Source organism: Cynocephalus volans, chromosome 1, assembly GCF_027409185.1.
Source record: "Cynocephalus volans isolate mCynVol1 chromosome 1, mCynVol1.pri, whole genome shotgun sequence".
In the NCBI taxonomy this organism is placed as follows: Eukaryota; Metazoa; Chordata; class Mammalia; order Dermoptera; family Cynocephalidae; genus Cynocephalus; species Cynocephalus volans.
The window spans coordinates 193,310,340-193,329,217 of record NC_084460.1 but is presented as its reverse complement, the minus strand read 5'-3'; the positions used below and the strand labels follow the sequence as shown (position 1 = coordinate 193,329,217).

Sequence of the window (18,878 nt, the reverse complement as noted above, 5' to 3'; positions counted from 1 at the left end):
GGAAACAAAGAGGCTGAATTTTCAAAAAGGACAATAAGGTGAAAGTAGTTTCAGAAGAAAATTGCTAGTGCTGTTAATTTGTCCAGTACAGCAAACATGTATTTATTCTGTTGTGTTTGAATTATACCTCTTGATATTACATATTCAAAAATGAATAAGATATTATCTGCATCTTTGAGAAAATTTTAAGGGAATAATTCCAGAACATTCAACAGATGTTTATTCGGCATCTACTGTGCACTAGGCACCCTCTTAAGTACTTGGAATTTGTCAACATAAAGAACAAAGATTCCTACACTGCTGGTGCATGCTGACTATCAGAAGAAACAAGCTACAAGCAATAAATATGAAGAGTAAGCAAATTATATAGTAAGTAAGAAGATGACAAATGTTGGGAAGAACAAAAACAGATCAAGGTAAAGGGCTGGGAGTTCAAGGATGGCAGAACAAGGTGCAATTTTGGATATGTCAATCAGGGTAGGCATCATTGAGGTGAAGTCATATGAACAGGGACTTAAAGGAAACAAATGAATTTGCTGTGCTGCCTTCTGGAGAGATCTGGCTCATGGCATGGAGATACTTAGCCTGTAACAAGTGTGTAGTGTATTTAGGCCACTGTCATCACCCAGCTGAGGCCAAAATAAACCTCCTGGATATAATTTTTGCCTTCTCAATCAACCAGTGATATCTTCTTAAATATGATTATTATTTTCCTGCAGAAAATCCTTCAGTAACTTCCCATTCTTTTCAGCCCATCATTCAAAGCGCTTGGCGCATGTCTCCAACTCATCTTGCTAATTTCATTTATAACTTAAAACTCTGGTTTCCTATTCTTTTCATCAAACAAACTACTTTTATTGTTTCCTGAGGGTGGGGAGGGGATCCCTTATTTTGCCCTCTATACTTTTCTTCCCGTACTTTTCTGTAATGTCTATATTCCTAAATGTATGCCTCAAAATCCTGTGATTCTTTAAACTCCATTTCAATGGTTACTTTCTCCAGTTATTTAAAAAATCCCTTCTCCTTCTTTACTTATACAGCACAGTCTGTCCCTTTGTATTGTTCTTATCATACATTGCCTTCCAATCTGTTGGAGGATGGATTTGTCTTTCGCGACTGGCCCTACGTTTTTAGAGGAAAGAGACAGTGTGTGATTTACTCTTAATTCCACTACAGGGCCTTGAATCATTTATACCTCATGGAAAGTAGGCACTCAGCAACTACTTAGTTAATTGTTTGCACTAAAAAATTGGAAATAACTTTTGCAAGTGTTTCTGAGAGTTGATAACAAAATAATATGTATAAAAGAGCTTTTGATTAATGTTAGCTGAAAATAACTACTCAGATAATGCAGATTTTGTTTGAAAAGTTTACGGCAATTGTAAGCTGCCAATCAATGGATGAGCACACGATCTAATAGAATCTGGGTTTACAGCACTGTCTTTTACAATACTGAAGGCCTTTGGACCACTTCATACAGACTGCACCCTGAAATATATTCTCTATTGGTTAACACTGCCCTGACATGAGTGTCTGTATAGCAATTCCAGGATATGGAGGCCCTAGAGCCAGGAAGTGGCTGTTAGTTATCCAGTTATGCTGGCAGATAAATGAACTAATGGACACAGTTAAAGTAGAAAAGCCAATTTTGGGAACTTCGGGGAGAGCCAATCAGAGGCTAGCTGAAGTAAGCAGGAGAATAGCTTGAGAATGATCAATACTAAATTTTTGCAAATAACAGCTGAAATAATTTGGCTGGACCAGGTCATGCACAGCAGTGACCTTTGTATGGATAGCTTGAAAGACATAAACAGAGTTTAGAGAGAGATTTTAATTTTTATCATCAAAGTTTTGATAAATCAGATACAAATATGAATGTAAATGATCCAAGGAATATAATTATTAGTGTATAATTAATAGGTGTATACCAATTATAGCCTACAAGTGTTTGTGAAATATCTTTAAAAATCAATACTTTGTAGGAAAGAAAAATATCAATATATAAAGGAAATTTTTCCAGTCTAACTTATCTGATAAAGAACAAAATCTATAATTCAATTGTACAATTATAACCTAAAATACTCAACTACTTGAAAATCTAAAAATATAAAGCAGGTTAAAAATTTACACTCACACTCAAATGTGCATAAATGCAATTTTGTTTCTTCTCCCTAAATGGATTCAATGTTTTTCACTCTCTGTTTCCCGATGGTAGAAAAATCTAACGTTGATGATGAGTGATAACTAATCAATGCCTATGTAAAACTTACTGCTTTATTGTGTAAATATTGGATTATATTGAGGTTTTCTCTTTTTCTACTTCTTTTCTTTTCCTTGGGCAGATCTCTAGCTGGGTGGCTTGTGTATTCTCTTGCATCAGGGGAGGCATGTCATCCACTTGTCCCACCTTGAAGCATGTAGTCCTACATGGTTTGGAGCCTGAGAATCAAATGTCAGCTTCTGCTGCCAATGTTGTCTGTGGTACCTGCCATGGCCTCAGACCATGAGGTGTAGTTACTTGGACTCTCTCAGCCCTTACCACATTTCCTGAGAGCCTCAGTCCATCCACACTCTTCTTCCTGCTCTCATGGGCCTGGGGACTTTCAGCAGCCTATGTAACACTATCCTAGAGTGGCCAGGTCATTGAGAAGCAGCCCTCAGTCTCTTCTATATTGCCACTTTCCTGAGCTGTTGCTAATCTGCCTCCCCTCCAGCTGTATTGCTCTGGGCCCATGTTTAAGTTAAGACAATTCTAATAGGCTTGCAGCCCTCACTGCTATGAGAATTAGGGCTGAAGTACCTTTGCATGATTTTTAAGATCTACTTGGTGAACTCTATCCACATCCACCCAAACCTTGCTGGGTTTCAACACCCCAGAGGGAACCAGAGAGCAGGTCCCACGCTACCACATAACTCTGCTCTTCTCCTCACCAAATTTCTCCAAAAATCCTCTACCCAGACTAGAAGGAGAGATTGTTCCCCTCAATGTAATAGGAAATTACTATTTTTTTATATATACAGTATTTTCCATACTATTTGGCTTCTGAAAAAGCTCTTTCTTTTTTTCAAATATTGTCCTGAAATCAATATTTTCCTAAAACATGATTGAATGAAATAGTACATTTAAAAAAAATTTAGAAATTGTGAAAGGGGGCCAACATAAAAATAATGAAATTATCATTAAATATTTAAAACTATAAAAATTAATAAGAGTAGCAAATAATCAATTATGCATTTATTTTTACATTGAAAATTTGATTCATGCAAAAAATTCGCAAAGCAAAAATGGCTAATGTTTGAATACTGCAATAAATCAACAAAAAAGATTTTGTAAATTATCAAAAAATAACTTTATGAAATATTTGTAGAAATATGTTCATTGGTAATTTTTTGATTTCCAGAATATTTTCCAAGGTTTATGAATCACACTTATAGCAAAAGATAAAACTCATTTAGTTTTTCTCACAGACAAATATAGTTTCCACCTGAGTACTTGACAAAAGAAAACTAGAAGTCAAACTCACTTACTACTTAAAATATGAGCACATATATTTTATGGCAAATGGGACACGAGTGATTTAATAAGAGAGGATCTATTGATTTATGATCTAGTAATATAATTCTACCCATCAGTAGATTAAAAATTAGATACTCCATATTATATTACATAGATTTTTTTTGAAAAAAATCAATGGATACAAAAGTGCTCATTTTTATTTCAAAGAAAGAAAGAAAGAGTAAAATGGGAGTACAAGAATGTCTCCTTAATGTGGAGTCAGAATTAGCATTGTGTGTATTGGGAAATAGGAGTTTTTGTTTTGTTGTTATTGCGGTTATTGTTTTTTAAGCAAGGTATTATACCATTATTTTGCTTAATACTTCTTTAAAAATTTAGCTAGGTCTTAGGAAGCTTGTGGTATGACAATAAAATTTAAAAAGTATAAAAATTGATTTGAAAAAGAATAAAGTGTTTTACATATGACATATGATCAGACCCTTCACAAATTCAAAGAAATTAGCTTTAAAAAATGATTTAATATAAAAGTATATATGAGACTACTTCAAAAAGTTTGTGTAAAAATAGAATTATAAGATAAGACAAATCTTCCCATGAACTTTTTGAAGGCCACTTGTACAAGTATCCAGACAGAGAAAATAAATCAGCACCAATAGAATGAGTATATCATTTACATGAGAAAAAGTTTCATGAACATAAAAATTCCATATATAGTGCAATTTTTAAAAGCTTGAAATTCATAGGAATTAACTTAATAATTAATATGTGAACTAGGGAAAGAAAAAAATAACCTTATTTGAGGGGCTTTATCAGAATTATTTTTAAAATACAAAAAGACACTGGAGTCTTGGAAAAAACGATGAAATGTTTTTAAACATACCCATTTTTCTCCAAGTAAATATTTTAATGTATATAATCAATTATTAATCAAAATTCCAACAAGCTATTTTAAATAAAAGAATTATGAAATTAAATTTTAAAATAAAATAGATGAAAATATCAAATAATCTTCTTTTAAAAATAAATTAATAGTAAGTAAAAGTAGTTATATACCCAAAGGAATGGAAATCATCCAATTGAAGGGATACCTGCACTCCTATGTTTATTGCAACTCTATTTACAATAGCCAAGAGTTGGAACCAACCTATATATCCATCACTGAATGATTGGATAAGAAAAATGTGGTATATTTCCACAATGGAATTCTACTCTGCCATAAAAAAGAGTGAAATACTGCCATTTGCAGGAACATGAATGAATTTAGAGAAAATCATATTAAATGAAATAAGCCAGGCACACAAAGAGAAAAACTGCATGGACTCACTTCTAAGTGGAAGCTAAAAAATAAATAAATACAAAAAAGAACAAAAGACACAATAATCACAATAATATGTTAAACTTTCAAAAGAAGAGTACAGAACTGAGGTTAACAGAGGTGGGAAAGAGGGAGGGGGAGAGGGATAAGGGAGGAATTAATAAAGGACCATGAAAAATGATTGCATTGTATGATGTTGAATATACTAATTATCCTGATTTGAGCATCATATTGCACACAGGTAATGATATTCAACTCTGTACTCCACAGATATGTACAGCCAATTATGTTACAATAAAAACAAATAAATAAAAAGATTACTTTATCACCCATTGCAGTGCATTAAGAGACATTTTTTTTTTAAATAGTGTGGAAGTGTGGGAAAAAAATAAACATTTATGTTATGTTTATATTATACCAAGTAGCCCTTGGTATATCAGTAGATATTTATGTAAGGAGAAGACATTCTGACTGAGAAAACGCTTCCTCCCAAAGCATCGTGAGAGAGAGAGCAACAGAGAGAGATAGAGAGGTATCTAAACATCGATACAGTTTAAGTACCTGCTGAAGGTGACATTTCAAAATGTGAAAGTGGGGAAAAACTTAGTTACTTATTAAATAACATAACATGATTACAGAAACTATCCTTTTCTCTTGCACAATAGAAAATGTAGTCATAACAAGTCGTATATTTTTTTAGATAATATATTCATTAAAAAGTAAACTGTGTTAATATTTACTGGAATGAAAAGTGGTAAGAAAAAAACTAGTATCCATAACCTTTCCAGAAAGAACCACCATTTACAGTTCAGTGTGTTTCCTCCAGCCTATACAGTATGCACAGCTTTTTGTTGCTAATGTCATAGTTTGCATGCATTTATAACTTGCGTTTTTAAATCAACATTGCACTTATTTCTCATTTTATCACAAATGTTTAATGAGAATTATTACTGGACAGCTAAGTAGCATTGCATCATATTGATTCTTGATTATGTGTCTTACAAAATTGTACAGTACATTTGGATTATTTCCTATTTTTCATCTTTATAGACAACAGTTTGGAAATACTCTTGTTGCATAAGGTTTTCTGGGCACAATGCAGGCTTTTAAATTAGGTCTGTCTGTAGCTGAACAGAAGCATGTTTTGTTTGTACAGTAGCTTTAATATGGCCATATTCTCTAAGATGCTTGCATAAGAGATAAATATAAAGAGGTTGATTTTCTTTTTTCCTTCCTTCTGTAAATTATTGTTTAATTTAGTATTATAAAGGTTCGGAAAGGAAGTGAAAAAAATGGTTTTGTAAAATAAGCCCTTAAGAAGCAAGCAATTACAGTTATTTTTACATGAGCTAATCAGTATCCTTTTAAATGTGTAATCAAGTGGCATCTATAATTATTTGAGCCACTTGGCTCATGCATACAATTGGATCTACTGAAATGCACTTGTTTATTTTCCTCTCTCATTACTTCAGAGCTTATAACTAAGAGTTGATTTCCGTTTTTCCCTCCATAAAGCTTAGTTTTGGAGGAATTCCAGTACCAGGCAAACCAGGGACCTTTTTAAAGAAAAACTTCCATGGATGTATTGAAAACCTTTACTACAATGGAGTAAACATAATTGACCTGGCCAAGAGACGAAAGCATCAGATCTATACTGTGGTAAGTCAACCCATCTTTTTGTCTTGATGGTTTCTACCACTTTGGGGTAAGTCTTGCTTTCACTGCCCTGCCCCCACACCTCTCCATACCATGTTTATTCTGTGTTCTTCAAGGTCCCTTCAGCCTCCCAGGTGACACTGGAGAGCAGGAGGAATGGCAGATACTTAGTCAGTGTGAACTTCATTATTGGGAAAAACAAACATATTAGAGACATCCAGAGAATTCCATTTTTCTGGCTGTGGGTTGTATTTCAGCTGTGGGTTGGACTTTCAGTCTACGCTGGGCTAACATGGATTTCTTCATTATCTTTGGAAAACACAATAGGAGAATTACAGATTCTATTAAATTCTATGGGTTTGTCTACTTATTGCTGATATTAAAAGTAGCTCATTTTGAACAGGCGAGGTTAAACTTTTAGTGTTTTTTAAATTCCTTTGTAGCATTTATTACACCAGCAAATTAAGCAATTTTCTAATTAATTAGTAGTCATCTTCCCTAGTAGACCATGAGTTTCATGAGGGTCAGGGCTGTGTTTTCTTTTTTACTATTGCTGCAAAATACCTCACAGAGTGCCTTGAACATGGTAGGTGCTCAATAAAGATGTTGATGTTTCCAATTATAATTGTGGATTTGACTACTTCTCTTTCCTGTTCTATCAGTTTTTGCTTCTTACATTATTCGTCTCTGTTGCTTGGTACATACACGTTTAGAATTATCATGTGTGTCTGGTGAATTAGCCCTTTTAACATACATAATGTTCTTTGTCTCTGATGATTTTCTTTGCTCCTAAGTTTGTTTTATCTGATATGAATATAGCCACTTCTACTTTCTTTTAATTAATGTTTTCATGATATATCTTTTTACATCCTTTTGTTTTTAACCTGTTTATATCATATTTAAAGTGAGTTTCTTATAGAAAGTGTATAATTTGGTCACATTTTTAAATCCACTGTCTTTTAGTGTACTTTTAATTAGTGTCTTTTAATTCTGCCTTTTAATTAGTGTAATTAGACCACTTACATTTAATGTAATCTATGATGTATTAGGGCTTAAATGCCTGTTTACTTTTTGTTTTCTGTTTGTTCTTTGTTTTTCATTTCTCTCTTGTCTTATCTACCTTCCTTTGTGTTTCTTAAATAATTTTTATAATTCTATTTTGACTTATTTAGTGTTTGAGTATATGTCTGTGTATAGATTTGTTAATGGTTTCCTTAGGTATATTATATATATATATGTATACACACACACACACACACACACACACACACACACACATAAGTTATCACAGTTTACTGGTATAATAATTTTACAAATTTGAGTTAAGTACAGAAGCCTTACTTCATTTTATGTCCCTTTATATTCCCCTGCTTATTATTTGGATGTCTTATTATCTCCTCTCTATTTAGAATCATGTCAGATAATGTTATTTTTGTTTTATTTGAATACTTTTTCATCCCTGTCTTTTTCTCATCTCCTTCCTGAATTTCACTGAAATGAATGCTAGATTTTCTGTTACAATTTCACAAGTGTTTAATTTTCTGTCTATTTTTTCAGTCTATTTTGTATGTTGTTCAAATTATATGATTCCTTTTGTTATGTCTTCAAGTTCACTAAATATCTTCTATAGTCCCTTCATTCTGTTATTGTACCCATTTATTTTTTATGTCTGATATTGTATTTTTTCAGTCATAAAATTTTCATTCAGTTCGTCTTCATATCTTTAATTTTCTTGCTAAGACTTTCTATTTGTTATTGAGACTTTGTATTTTCTTCTTCCTTTCACATGTGTAATTGTTCCTTCAAGCACTTTTATTATAATGGCTGCTTTAAAATGTTTGTCAGGTAATTATAACATCTCTTTCATCTTAGTGTTGGCATCTATTGATTATACTTTTTCATTCAATTTGAAATATTTTGTTTGTTGGTATAAGAGAATTTGATAGAAACCTGGTATTTCAGGTATTACATTATGAATGAATCTTATTTAAACCTTCTGTTCTAACTTTTCCTCTGACACTGTCCAAGCAGGGGATAGGGGGTGTTTTCTTCAGTACAGTTAGTTGGGGATAGAAATCCGGATTCCCCATTTAGCCCCCATTGAACCTAAGAATAGAGGAGCTACTTGTCACTACCAGGTGTGTGAGAGCTCCAGCTTTCCCCTAGGTTTTCCCTGATGCCTCTCTGGCTAGGATGAGTAGGTAAGCCTTATTATTGCCCCCTGTGTGACCTCCAGCAACATTAGTGTGTGTGCTCACGGCAAGGGGTGCCTTGTTATCACTGGACTATAGTGAAAGTACTGACTGTCTACTAAGCCATCTCTGACACCATCCCTGCAGGGAATGGGTGAGATTCCTCATTACTGCTGAGTGGGGTAGAAACTCAGGCTCCCCATGTGGTCTCCACTGATACAACAGGGAGAGACTTGGTACTATCTGACAAGGATTAAATTTCAAGAGCCCTAAATTGGTCTTCCAGGTTGCAGAGATTCCCATGTTGGTCTTCTCTGAAACCACCCTGGTTAGGGTTTGGGGCACCTCATTACAGTGTGGTTAGATGGAAGTGGGGCCATAGTCTTTTCTATGATATTTGGCTTGGGTACAGCATTACTGTTATTGTATAAACATATTTCTGTCTTATTGTGTTGCTTCTTTCCTCATCCTTTGGCTAGAGAGAGCAGGCTTCTAATGGCAAGTTTAAAAAAAAAAATTGTCTGCACCACTTGGTATTTCTAGGTTGTTGATCCTTCAGCAACATGACTAGGACATATAAGGTAAAAAGAAAACCCAGACAACTCTCCACCATGATGTGGCTTGGGTCCCAAAATCTTTGCAGCTGCTCTCTATCTTCTCTGCACCATTCAGAATCTCTTTTGGTTTGTTCAATACATTATTTCAGACGTTTTAATTGTACTTAGCAGGGAGAATAGGCAAAATTATACTACTCCATATTCTCAGAATTGGAATTCCCATAAACTGACATTTAAAAATAAGTAAATACATAGGAGTAGGTCACCCTGTCATTTATAGGCAAAATCTGATTCTCTTTACAATCTGGTTGCTGAATTATCTGTATGAACTATGGTATTTAATTGACCATGTGCTTGTTTTTTTCCCTTGATAAGTGTAAACTATAATAAATAGTTTAAATTTGGGTTGTATATTAACCCATTTTTCTTACAGTTACAAGTGGATTCTAGGGTGTGAAACAGGTTAGCTTGACAGAGAAAACACACTTAGATTAAAAGTTTCCAGTGTTTTAAAAGGTTTATACCAAGTTTCTGATTCCTTCATTTTGGAAGATTTAAGATGGTTCTTTTTTTTTTTTTTTTTTTTTTTTTTGTCTTTTTCGTGACCTGCACTCAGCCAGTGAGTGCACCGGCCATTCCCATATAGGGATTCCGACGCCATTCCCATATAGGATCCGAACCCGCGGCTGGAGCGTCGCCACGCTCCCAGCACCGCACTCTCCCAAGTGCACCACGGGCTCGGCCCTAAGATGGTTCTAAGAAAGTGTTAGACCCCTGACTGGTTCTAGGAGACCCAGTGACATTACTTGTTCTTCTCTGGCTCATGTCCAAGGCGCCTGACAATTCTTTCATTACCCACATGATCTTGGGTTATCCGTCTCCTAATTAAGCCTAAGCACTGGCTTGCTAATGACATTTTTCTTGAGTCAAGAAAATGTCTCCATTTTTCTGGAGATTTGATCCATGGAAAGCACGCTCATGCCCATCGTTTTCCCAGTATTATTTTCAAAGAATATTTTGTAAGATATCAGTTCCTTTGAGTTTAAACTGTGGACCCAGAAAGCTTACTTTGGAATCATACGCTACCAGAAGTTTAGCTTAGACTAAACTTGTCATGAATGTCAAAGGGCAGCACTGTCCATCATCCTGCTAAGGGTTGGTAGAGCAAGTGGAAATACAATAAGCTCATGAAAACATTGCTCACTTCCGTTGTTCATAAACTGGGGCTTGAAAGTATGAGAGCGGAACCTTAGATATAATTAACTAAGATCCCTATGGCAATGTTAATAAAGTAAATCTACATAAATATGCATTAGAAAATATTTCTAATGATTAGATATATTAAATATAGTCACTGATTAAGCAGAGCAGAAAAGGAAAAATAAGGGACAATAAGAAGAGAAAACACGACTTTCTGAATGTTGGCAGTCTCCATCATCTTTTTTCTTTTCTATAATTAAAAATATTTTGACATTTAATTGTACATACTTGTGGGTTACAGTGTGTTGTTTCAGTATGTTCACACACTGCATAATAGTTCACTTAGGGTAGAGAGCAGTTTTCACCCATTAGTCCACCACTTTACCTTCTCTTCCCGTTACCCCCAGCCTCTGCTAACCACTGTTCCACTTTCTACTTCTATGAGAACTATTTTTTGTTTTTTAAGATGCCAAATGAGTGAGATCATGCAGTATTTGTCTTTTTGTGCCTGACTTACTTCACTTAACATGATTTTTTTTTCTAAGATAATAATTAACCTAACTTTAACAAATATTTTGATGATTTTGAAACTACTATAGCACTTACCAAGTTCCTTAAAACTTTGCCAGAATACTTTATACTTCAGGGTTTATTTGACAATGTTGTTAGTATGAGGCATAAAGAATCCATTTAACATGAATGCACTTGGAAAAAATCTCAAGAAAAGTTTTAGCGTGCACGTAGATAACCTTAGTTTTAACCTTCACAATTTAAAGGAAAAATATATATATATATATTATTTTTCTTACAAATTGCTTACATCATTCTGCTTAAATGAATATTCTTACACACACACACACACACACACACACACATACACATTTGCACACCTAGTGTATTTTTTTTTTTTTAAGAATTCCTTGTGGGAAGGAAGGGTTTGCAATATTAAATACTGAAGTACAAACTTTTATTCCTGCAGACAAGCTTAAATTTTTCCCCAAAGACATTGTATCTGCTACAAAACCAGCTTTGCTGCAAGTCACTAAGTCACTGTGGTGCTAAGTAAGGGCTTTTGGAAGGAATGGTGTTTTTATGCTTTTCCAGTATGCACAGACCTTCCTACAGTTACTGAGTCTTAGAAAGTTTAGAGTTTAGGAGATTCAAAGAATCAACAAATCGGGCAGCAGGAGTATGGTAATACCCATGAATTATAAAATGTGTTCCAATGCTCAAGGAAGCCCCAGCCTTTGCCTCATCTAGCACAAGCCTCTCCAGCAGGCTGCATTCAGGCAGCATCCCCACAGCAATCTGTCATCCCTTTCTTGTGGGACCTGCCCAACCTCTGGAGATTTAACAGCTGTTCCATGGGGATAATTCAATTTTGTCTTTATAGCTCGATTTGACTACAAGACGATCCTCCACATCCTGAAATGCAGTAAAACTAACAGCTTAAAGTAGACATAAAATATACCTCACTATTCTTCCTCAAATCCTTCATCCTATGCTAATACAGCACCATTTAATAAACAATCAGAGAGTAAATGGCTCATTGAAGTGTGTATATAGTACCTGTAATGTGGGTTATTATACAAATAATATAAGAAATATGTTGCCCTGATGATAGTTTCCCGAAAATGATTAATTTCATATCTTGCACTCCATAAGGAATGATATGTTCTTTTGAGTCACCCTTTCTGAGTATTATAGTCCCTCTCTCAGAGGCAAGGAGAGTAACATGATTGGCTGAAGTCTCACTCACTCCATTGTAGGTCTTAAAATGATTTTATTTCTTACTTAAAAGAAGAGCATAGTGGAAATGCTCGTGTTGCTTTACTTCGTCTTCAGAAGGGGACAGAAACACAAATGGCTAATAGCAAGATGATGGTTATAGAACTGGCTTTGGAGCTAATTGACTGTGTCAATTAACTTCTGTGTCTTTGTCTCTAAATAACTGAAATCAAGGAATTGAATGGGTGATGACAAATATTAATCGCATAGAATGACACTCCCAACCCCATGCCTGAAATTGCTCAACAATCACAAAATGCTTTTCCACCCATTCTACAAAGAAGCCTAATTGTCTTCTCAATGCGGTGTTCCTGGGGCCCCAGCTTGGTTGAGAGACTAACTCCCTAGGTGCCTAATCCCCACTCCACTATGGGAACTTGGGCATGTTATCAAACTTTGGTATCCTCACATATTAAATGGGGACACTTAAAGTACCTACTTTGAAGAGTTAGTGTGAGGATTAAATATGCTTGTAATGTGTTTGTCACAGTCCATTATCCACAGGAAGTACTCAATACATTGGAGATATTATTAAGTAAAACATTTACTAACCCATTCAATTGAAGTTGGCATGTAAACCAATATTTGTTGGTCATTTTAGATCAATAATTAATGAAGTCACATACAGTTTCCAAATAATAAAATAAGATGAGACATAGCTCATATTCTTTCTTGAATCTGAGATTTAGCTTATTCCCCAAATGTATAAATCATGAAATAGGTTTGGAGTAAATATACTGCAAACATATCCATGTCATTCGTTTGAAGAATTTTGATGACAAGCACAAGTCTAGCTTTGATCAAATGGTAGACTCCTTTAAAAGAAGATATTTAAAACAAGTGCGGTCTTGTGGACTTGGGTATAACAGTCATATGAATAAGTAACAACAGCAGACTTTTGTAAAATACATTGTCTTTTGTTTGCATCTCTGCTATCAGGAGACCCACCGGAGCATGACTGTTTATTTCTTGCAGTTCTGAAGCCAAGAAAACACTCACACTCAGAGATAATAGTGCACACGAGAGCATGCATGTTCATATCTGCACATGCACACCCACACATACTCAGAGTGACACCAATCTTTGCCTTACCTTCCTGTGACCGAGAAGCTCATGAAAATTGCCCAGAGACAACTCCCTATTGTCTAGTGAAGCATATAATCTCTTCAGCTTGTCCCCGGGATCATGTTTTATCTCTGTGAGTATGCTCTGTGATAAATGATACTTTCCCTTGATGGAAGGGACCATTTGAAAAAACAACTAACATATCATGTCTTCTCTCTCCACATTCCAGCTGTCTTGCACTGACACTTAGCCAGGCTGACATTCACATCACTTATGTCTATGCTGTGTGCTCCTCATACTCTGGAAAATTTATATCCAAGTTAGTAGCTTTCTGACCAGTTTCTTCCTTCCTTTCTTTGAAAAAATTAAAATTAAATATTTCAAGGTCATATAAAGAATAATGTAGCTTACTGAAAATTAAAAGATAATAAACTAGTTGTGGAATGGTCTTGTCTTAGTTCATTAGGGCAGCTGTAACAAAATGTCATGAATTAGGTGGTTGATAAACAGCAGAAATGTATTTCTCATATCCCTGAATGCTGGGAAATCATAGGCCAGAGTGCTAGCATGGGCAGGTTCTGGCGAGGTCCCCGCTCCATGTTGCAGACTGTGTCCTCACATGGTGGGAGGGTGAACAAGCTCCCTTGGTCCTATTTTATAAAGACTTTAATCCCATGACCTCATAACATCATCACCTCCTGAAAGCCTCCAACTTCTAATCACAGTGGGGGTTTGATTTTAACATATGAGTTTGGGGGTTGGGGGATACAACTTTCAGTCCATATCAGTCATCCTTTCTGAAAATTGCTTTACCTAAAATTAGTTTTATGACTTTCTAAGCTAACCAGTTCCGTTTGCTTATATGGTGAAATCACTACTTGAAGTGATCAAAGAAAACTGCTTTAGAATGTTTTTTAAAAATCTCTATGTATTTCTTAATGAAAAATTGGAATATACAGAATAGAGCACTCAACCAGCCAGAGAGGAAAACACTGTTCTCATCTAAATATGTTTCATGTTTACATTTTAAATATACATTTATATAGCATAGTGTCACCTTGTGTTGCTTCATCCCCCATGGATTTGTCACCCCACTTCCCCCGGGTGACGGAAATACAAAGGATTACTCAAAGCCCATCTCTTCCGAGCAGTGAGAGATCCCAAAGCAGTTAACTTCCCTGGGACCCTCCAGTGAGAGGCAACCCTTCCTTGGGAAATTAACCCTGAATTGGGGTTCTCTTCCTGCATTTATTTTCCAGACCAGGAAGTTACAGGAAGAGAACATAGGTGGGGTTATAGTTTAACAATATAGGCTGGTAACTTTCAGTGAAACAAGCCAGATGACATTCCAGTAAGGCTATCAACAAAGCCTCCACAAGGTCAATATTTGAAACTGCAAGTCTTTGGAAAACCAGGCCCTGTGAAGTACATATGCTTTATAGTATATTCCACAGCATAGACCATATTTTATTGATAATGCTATGTGTTGCTTTTTATAGTCAATATTTTTCTTAAAGAATTTTAATTGTCTTTAAAATTTTTATGAATAATTTATATGTCTTTATTTATAAACATCATTTAAACATTAAATCAATTCACCATAGCTCATTTAAGAATCTACTGTTTTAAAATTTGAGTTTTTTGACTTTTTATTGCCAAAAATAACATTGAGATTACAATCATGATGTAAAAATAATTTTCTGAAATTTAAAATGGATGACTAGAGGTAATGATTACTGAATGAAAGATTATGGATTTTTGACTCAACCTGTATTGTTTAGTCTGCACCAAGTTCCATGCCCACCCACAGTATATGAAAGACCCTCTTTTTTCTGCAGATTCACCTGATGCTTTCTAGTCATTTGAATATTCAAGGTCCTTTTAAAAGAGTGGGGCTAAATGAAAGTTGAAATCAACTTGAGGTGCTTTTCTTCTATGCAAAACTTCCAGCTAATGAGCTGAGCATGTTTTCTATGCTTTTCCCCCCAATAATAACAGCAATGACAGTTCCTTCATTTGCAGACATCTTGTGTCAGAGAGACATCTTACAGACAATGCCATAGATCACAGTGCTAGTGCCAGGGGGCATTAAATGGAGGGATGACTGATAGAGCTGTAGTCTATTCGTTCTTCTGTCCCTGAAACATCTGTGTGAGTCAGGCAGGGGGCAGACGTTATTATCTGCACTTTATACTAAAAGGTTCCTTATACTCAGGACTAGAGAAAGTCAATGATATATAGTCTGCGGCTGTGTCATTCGCAGTCTTCTTCCTCCTCTTCTGGAAAGCACTATACCATCAGCTTTTATTCATTTTTATTATACATCTATTTTTTCCTAGAGTCCTGAATGACTTTCATGTCAAAGTGAAGAAAAAAAAAATACAAGGCTGGACAGATCTGTGAACAGCACTGTTTACCTGGGTAATGAAGACCAATGAGATATTTCAGAAATGTTCCCTATCTCATTTGCTAATTGCCAAAGAACTCTCTCCTGGGTGTCTCTTGCAATGTAAGAGTTTGGGCAGCAGAATTCTAGCCTTTGGCAAGAGAAAGGCAGGTGGCAGGAGAGGGTGGAGTGTCTCATGGCTCTCAGAGTCTTTAGTCTCTGGTATGTGGCTGCCAGGCTCTTCCTCCTGGGTTGCAGGAGATGGCTGGGAGTCTGTATAGGGATTAAGTGCTTCCCCAGAAACACAGCCTTCTGCTTCCAGTGGCTCTTGTATTCCTCCTAGGTGAATGGAAACTTTTTTGGGGGGATTTCAAAACTGATATAATCAGCTCTTTCAATATACAGAAGTTTGTTTCTGTATATTGAAACTTCTTACCAGTGCTTCTTTACTAGGCAGGCCCAGGCTGCTCACTGTTTCTGGGGCACACTACATGCTTATCCTCTTCTCAGCCTTCTCATTCCGTGTTTCCTCTGTACCAGCTGAGCTGCCTTTCGTTCTTCTTCTCCTCTTCTCTGATCTAGCCTCAAACTAACCATCCTTCTCCAAATGCACAAGTAGGGTTCACATCCTGAAACAGGGTGATGCTCAAAACATGTTGCTCATTCTCAGAATACAGCAGCGTCCTGGAGCCCCCAAGCTGTGTTCACAAGGAAACCCTGAGTTGCTGCATTGTGGGGAGACCCTGTGGGAACTGGATGAAAGCCAGACCAGTCCAAGTTTCAGGGAGACACTAGGAGGTTGGGGCCAGTGGCTACAGAGCAAATAATGTAGAAGACTGAAAATTTTAAAAACAAAACCACCAATAGGGGTTGCTCATGTGAGTCCCCTGTGTGCCTGCCCTGCTTTGTCAACTCCAGTGATTACCAGTGCTTCCTGGAGCACACACTGGGAGGAAGTGCAGGTCCTGTCCAGGGTCTGTGGTCCATAGCAGAATCTGCACTTGAGCAGGGAAGGGAGGAGTGCTGAATGTGCTATGTCCACTGACCCTGTGCAGGTACATTCTGTGTCCCACCTTCTCCTTGGAGCCTCTCCAAACTCTCAGGCTCATAACATTTCCCTTGCTGTGAACCTTATTTATATATAACAAGGCACAACTTGAGCCATCATCACCATCAAAATACAATTATTGATCACCTACTGTGTTCACAGCAATCAATCCTCAGGCCTTCCAGCTGCTCTCCTGGCCACAGTAGATAGCCACCCTCCACTTCTCATCTCACCTGCCTTCATGGTCTGATGGGCACTTTTTGTTTGTTTCATTACCTTGATTACTTTACATGATTCTGGTTTTCTAGGATACTTCCTCTTTACTTTCACCATGCCTCTAGCTCATGCAGCCCAACACTGCCTCTGTCTACCACACCCCAGCCACTGCACTCCAATCGCAAGACTCAAACATTGTTCACAAGAGTTAAGAAAGAAAAATCACAGGTGGAGAAGGTTCAGGAAACAGTTCATCGTTCATGAAAGTGCAGCAATTTGGCGTGGGCTTTGAATAAAAGGTACCCCTAAGGCAATTTTAAGGTGATAAAAAGGTGGTCTAAGTAGGGACATGGTATATGTGAAAGCTTAAGGTGGTCACATGGGAAACAATATGTTTTATTCTAGTCTATTTCTGTGCAAAAGTAATTCCTATCACCCAAAGTATTTTATAAGTTTCACAAAAGAAACAACTTTTGTGTCACTTACAGTATTAAATATGTGATGGTCAGGAAATATACATGGGTGGAGGCACTATGTGTCGAGGAAGAGTGTGATTGTTGCAGGCAGTATAATTAAATCCCAGCATTACCACCTAGTAGATGCAGAATCTGGATGAAGTTACTTAACCTCTTCCTGCTTCAGTGTCTCCATCTGCATGGTAGCGCTAACCAAGCCTACTTTGCATTTACAGAGTGACTCCTAGTATATTATAGGCCTTGAATCACTAACAGCTAATGATATTTTCATAATTAGTTTTATTGTCCCACTCTGCTCACCATTTCTCATTGCTTGTTTCCCATGAAGACCACAGTTCTGTGAGAATCTCTATCCTGTTCTATAAATGGCCTTTTACAAGTACAGCACTGATGGTATTAGATCAGTGACTATTAATATTTTAAAGGGCACACACCCCTTTAAGAATGCAATGAAAACTATGAATACGCTTTATTTTGCATAACATTTTTGAGGTCTCCTTGATGCCCTGAAGTCTATCAGTAGACATCAGGCCAAGAACTCTGGTTTAAATTTTAGATAAGGAGAACTTTATAGATAAAATTAAACTTTTTTTTCTTTGTCTTTACAAGTTCCTAATAATATTCTGTAAGTGTTCCTTTCGAATCACCAGGACCCTGAGTAAGTAGGGACTTGACACTGGATCTTTCCATGTAGCACAGCTGGGCTGTCTTCTTAGAAACCCTTCGTTCACCTTTTGTCACAAGATTCAGAAGATATCTCTATCTGTCAAGGTTCAGATAGACATTTGTAAAGGATTTACATGTATAAAATATATGTAAAAATTATATATATAATGGTCAGAAGGTGGTTAACTACTAAAATGGGTAAAATAGGATTCTAAGGGGTCCAAAAAATAGCAAATGCAAAGAATCAGGTACTTCCTGTAGGTTGAGAGAGACAGTTAAGCAATAAGGAATAAAAAAGCTTCCCCTAACCACCTTCCTGGCTGAGATTCAGCCTTCTTCATGAGGGTGTGGTTACCAAGGGAACTTGAAGCCTGCAGGTAGCAAAGAAACTCACCAAAGAAGTAGTTCAAGCTGCGAGAAGCCAGCACTGAGTAACAATGATGGAGGACAGGAACCTGGAAGTGTCTTCTGACCCCATCACCCTGCAGTGGCCCTCTAGTGCCCCCTACTGACAAGGCCTAACATTTACCAGCTAGCAAAAGAGAACTGTTTACAGGGTCTAACTGCTTTGTTAAGGACCTCGAGAGAATTATATTAAGTGAAACAAGTCAGGCACAGAAAGAGAAATACCACATGTTCTCACTTATTGGTGGGAGCTAAAAATTAATATATAAATTTACACACACACAAAACCGGGGGGGGGGAGAAGATATAACAACCACAATTACTTGAAGTTGATACGACAAGCAAACAGAAAGGACATTGTTGGGGGGGAGGGGGGAGGGAGAAGGGAGGG

General features: G+C 36.4%; 1 protein-coding gene across 2 annotated transcripts in view; it reads left to right on the top strand.

Moving 5' to 3' along the window:
- CNTNAP5 (contactin associated protein family member 5) overlaps positions 1-18,878 on the top strand; it is a 761,255-nt gene that overhangs the window by 374,795 nt on the left and 367,582 nt on the right. Inside the window, exon 7 of one of the 2 annotated variants that reach the window (XM_063097434.1) lies at positions 6,348-6,488. In XM_063097434.1, the coding sequence (XP_062953504.1) occupies positions 6,348-6,488 (141 nt within the window). Of the gene's footprint in view, positions 1-6,347; positions 6,492-18,878 lie in introns of both variants that reach the window. The other variant, XM_063097424.1, reaches the window with a different exon arrangement.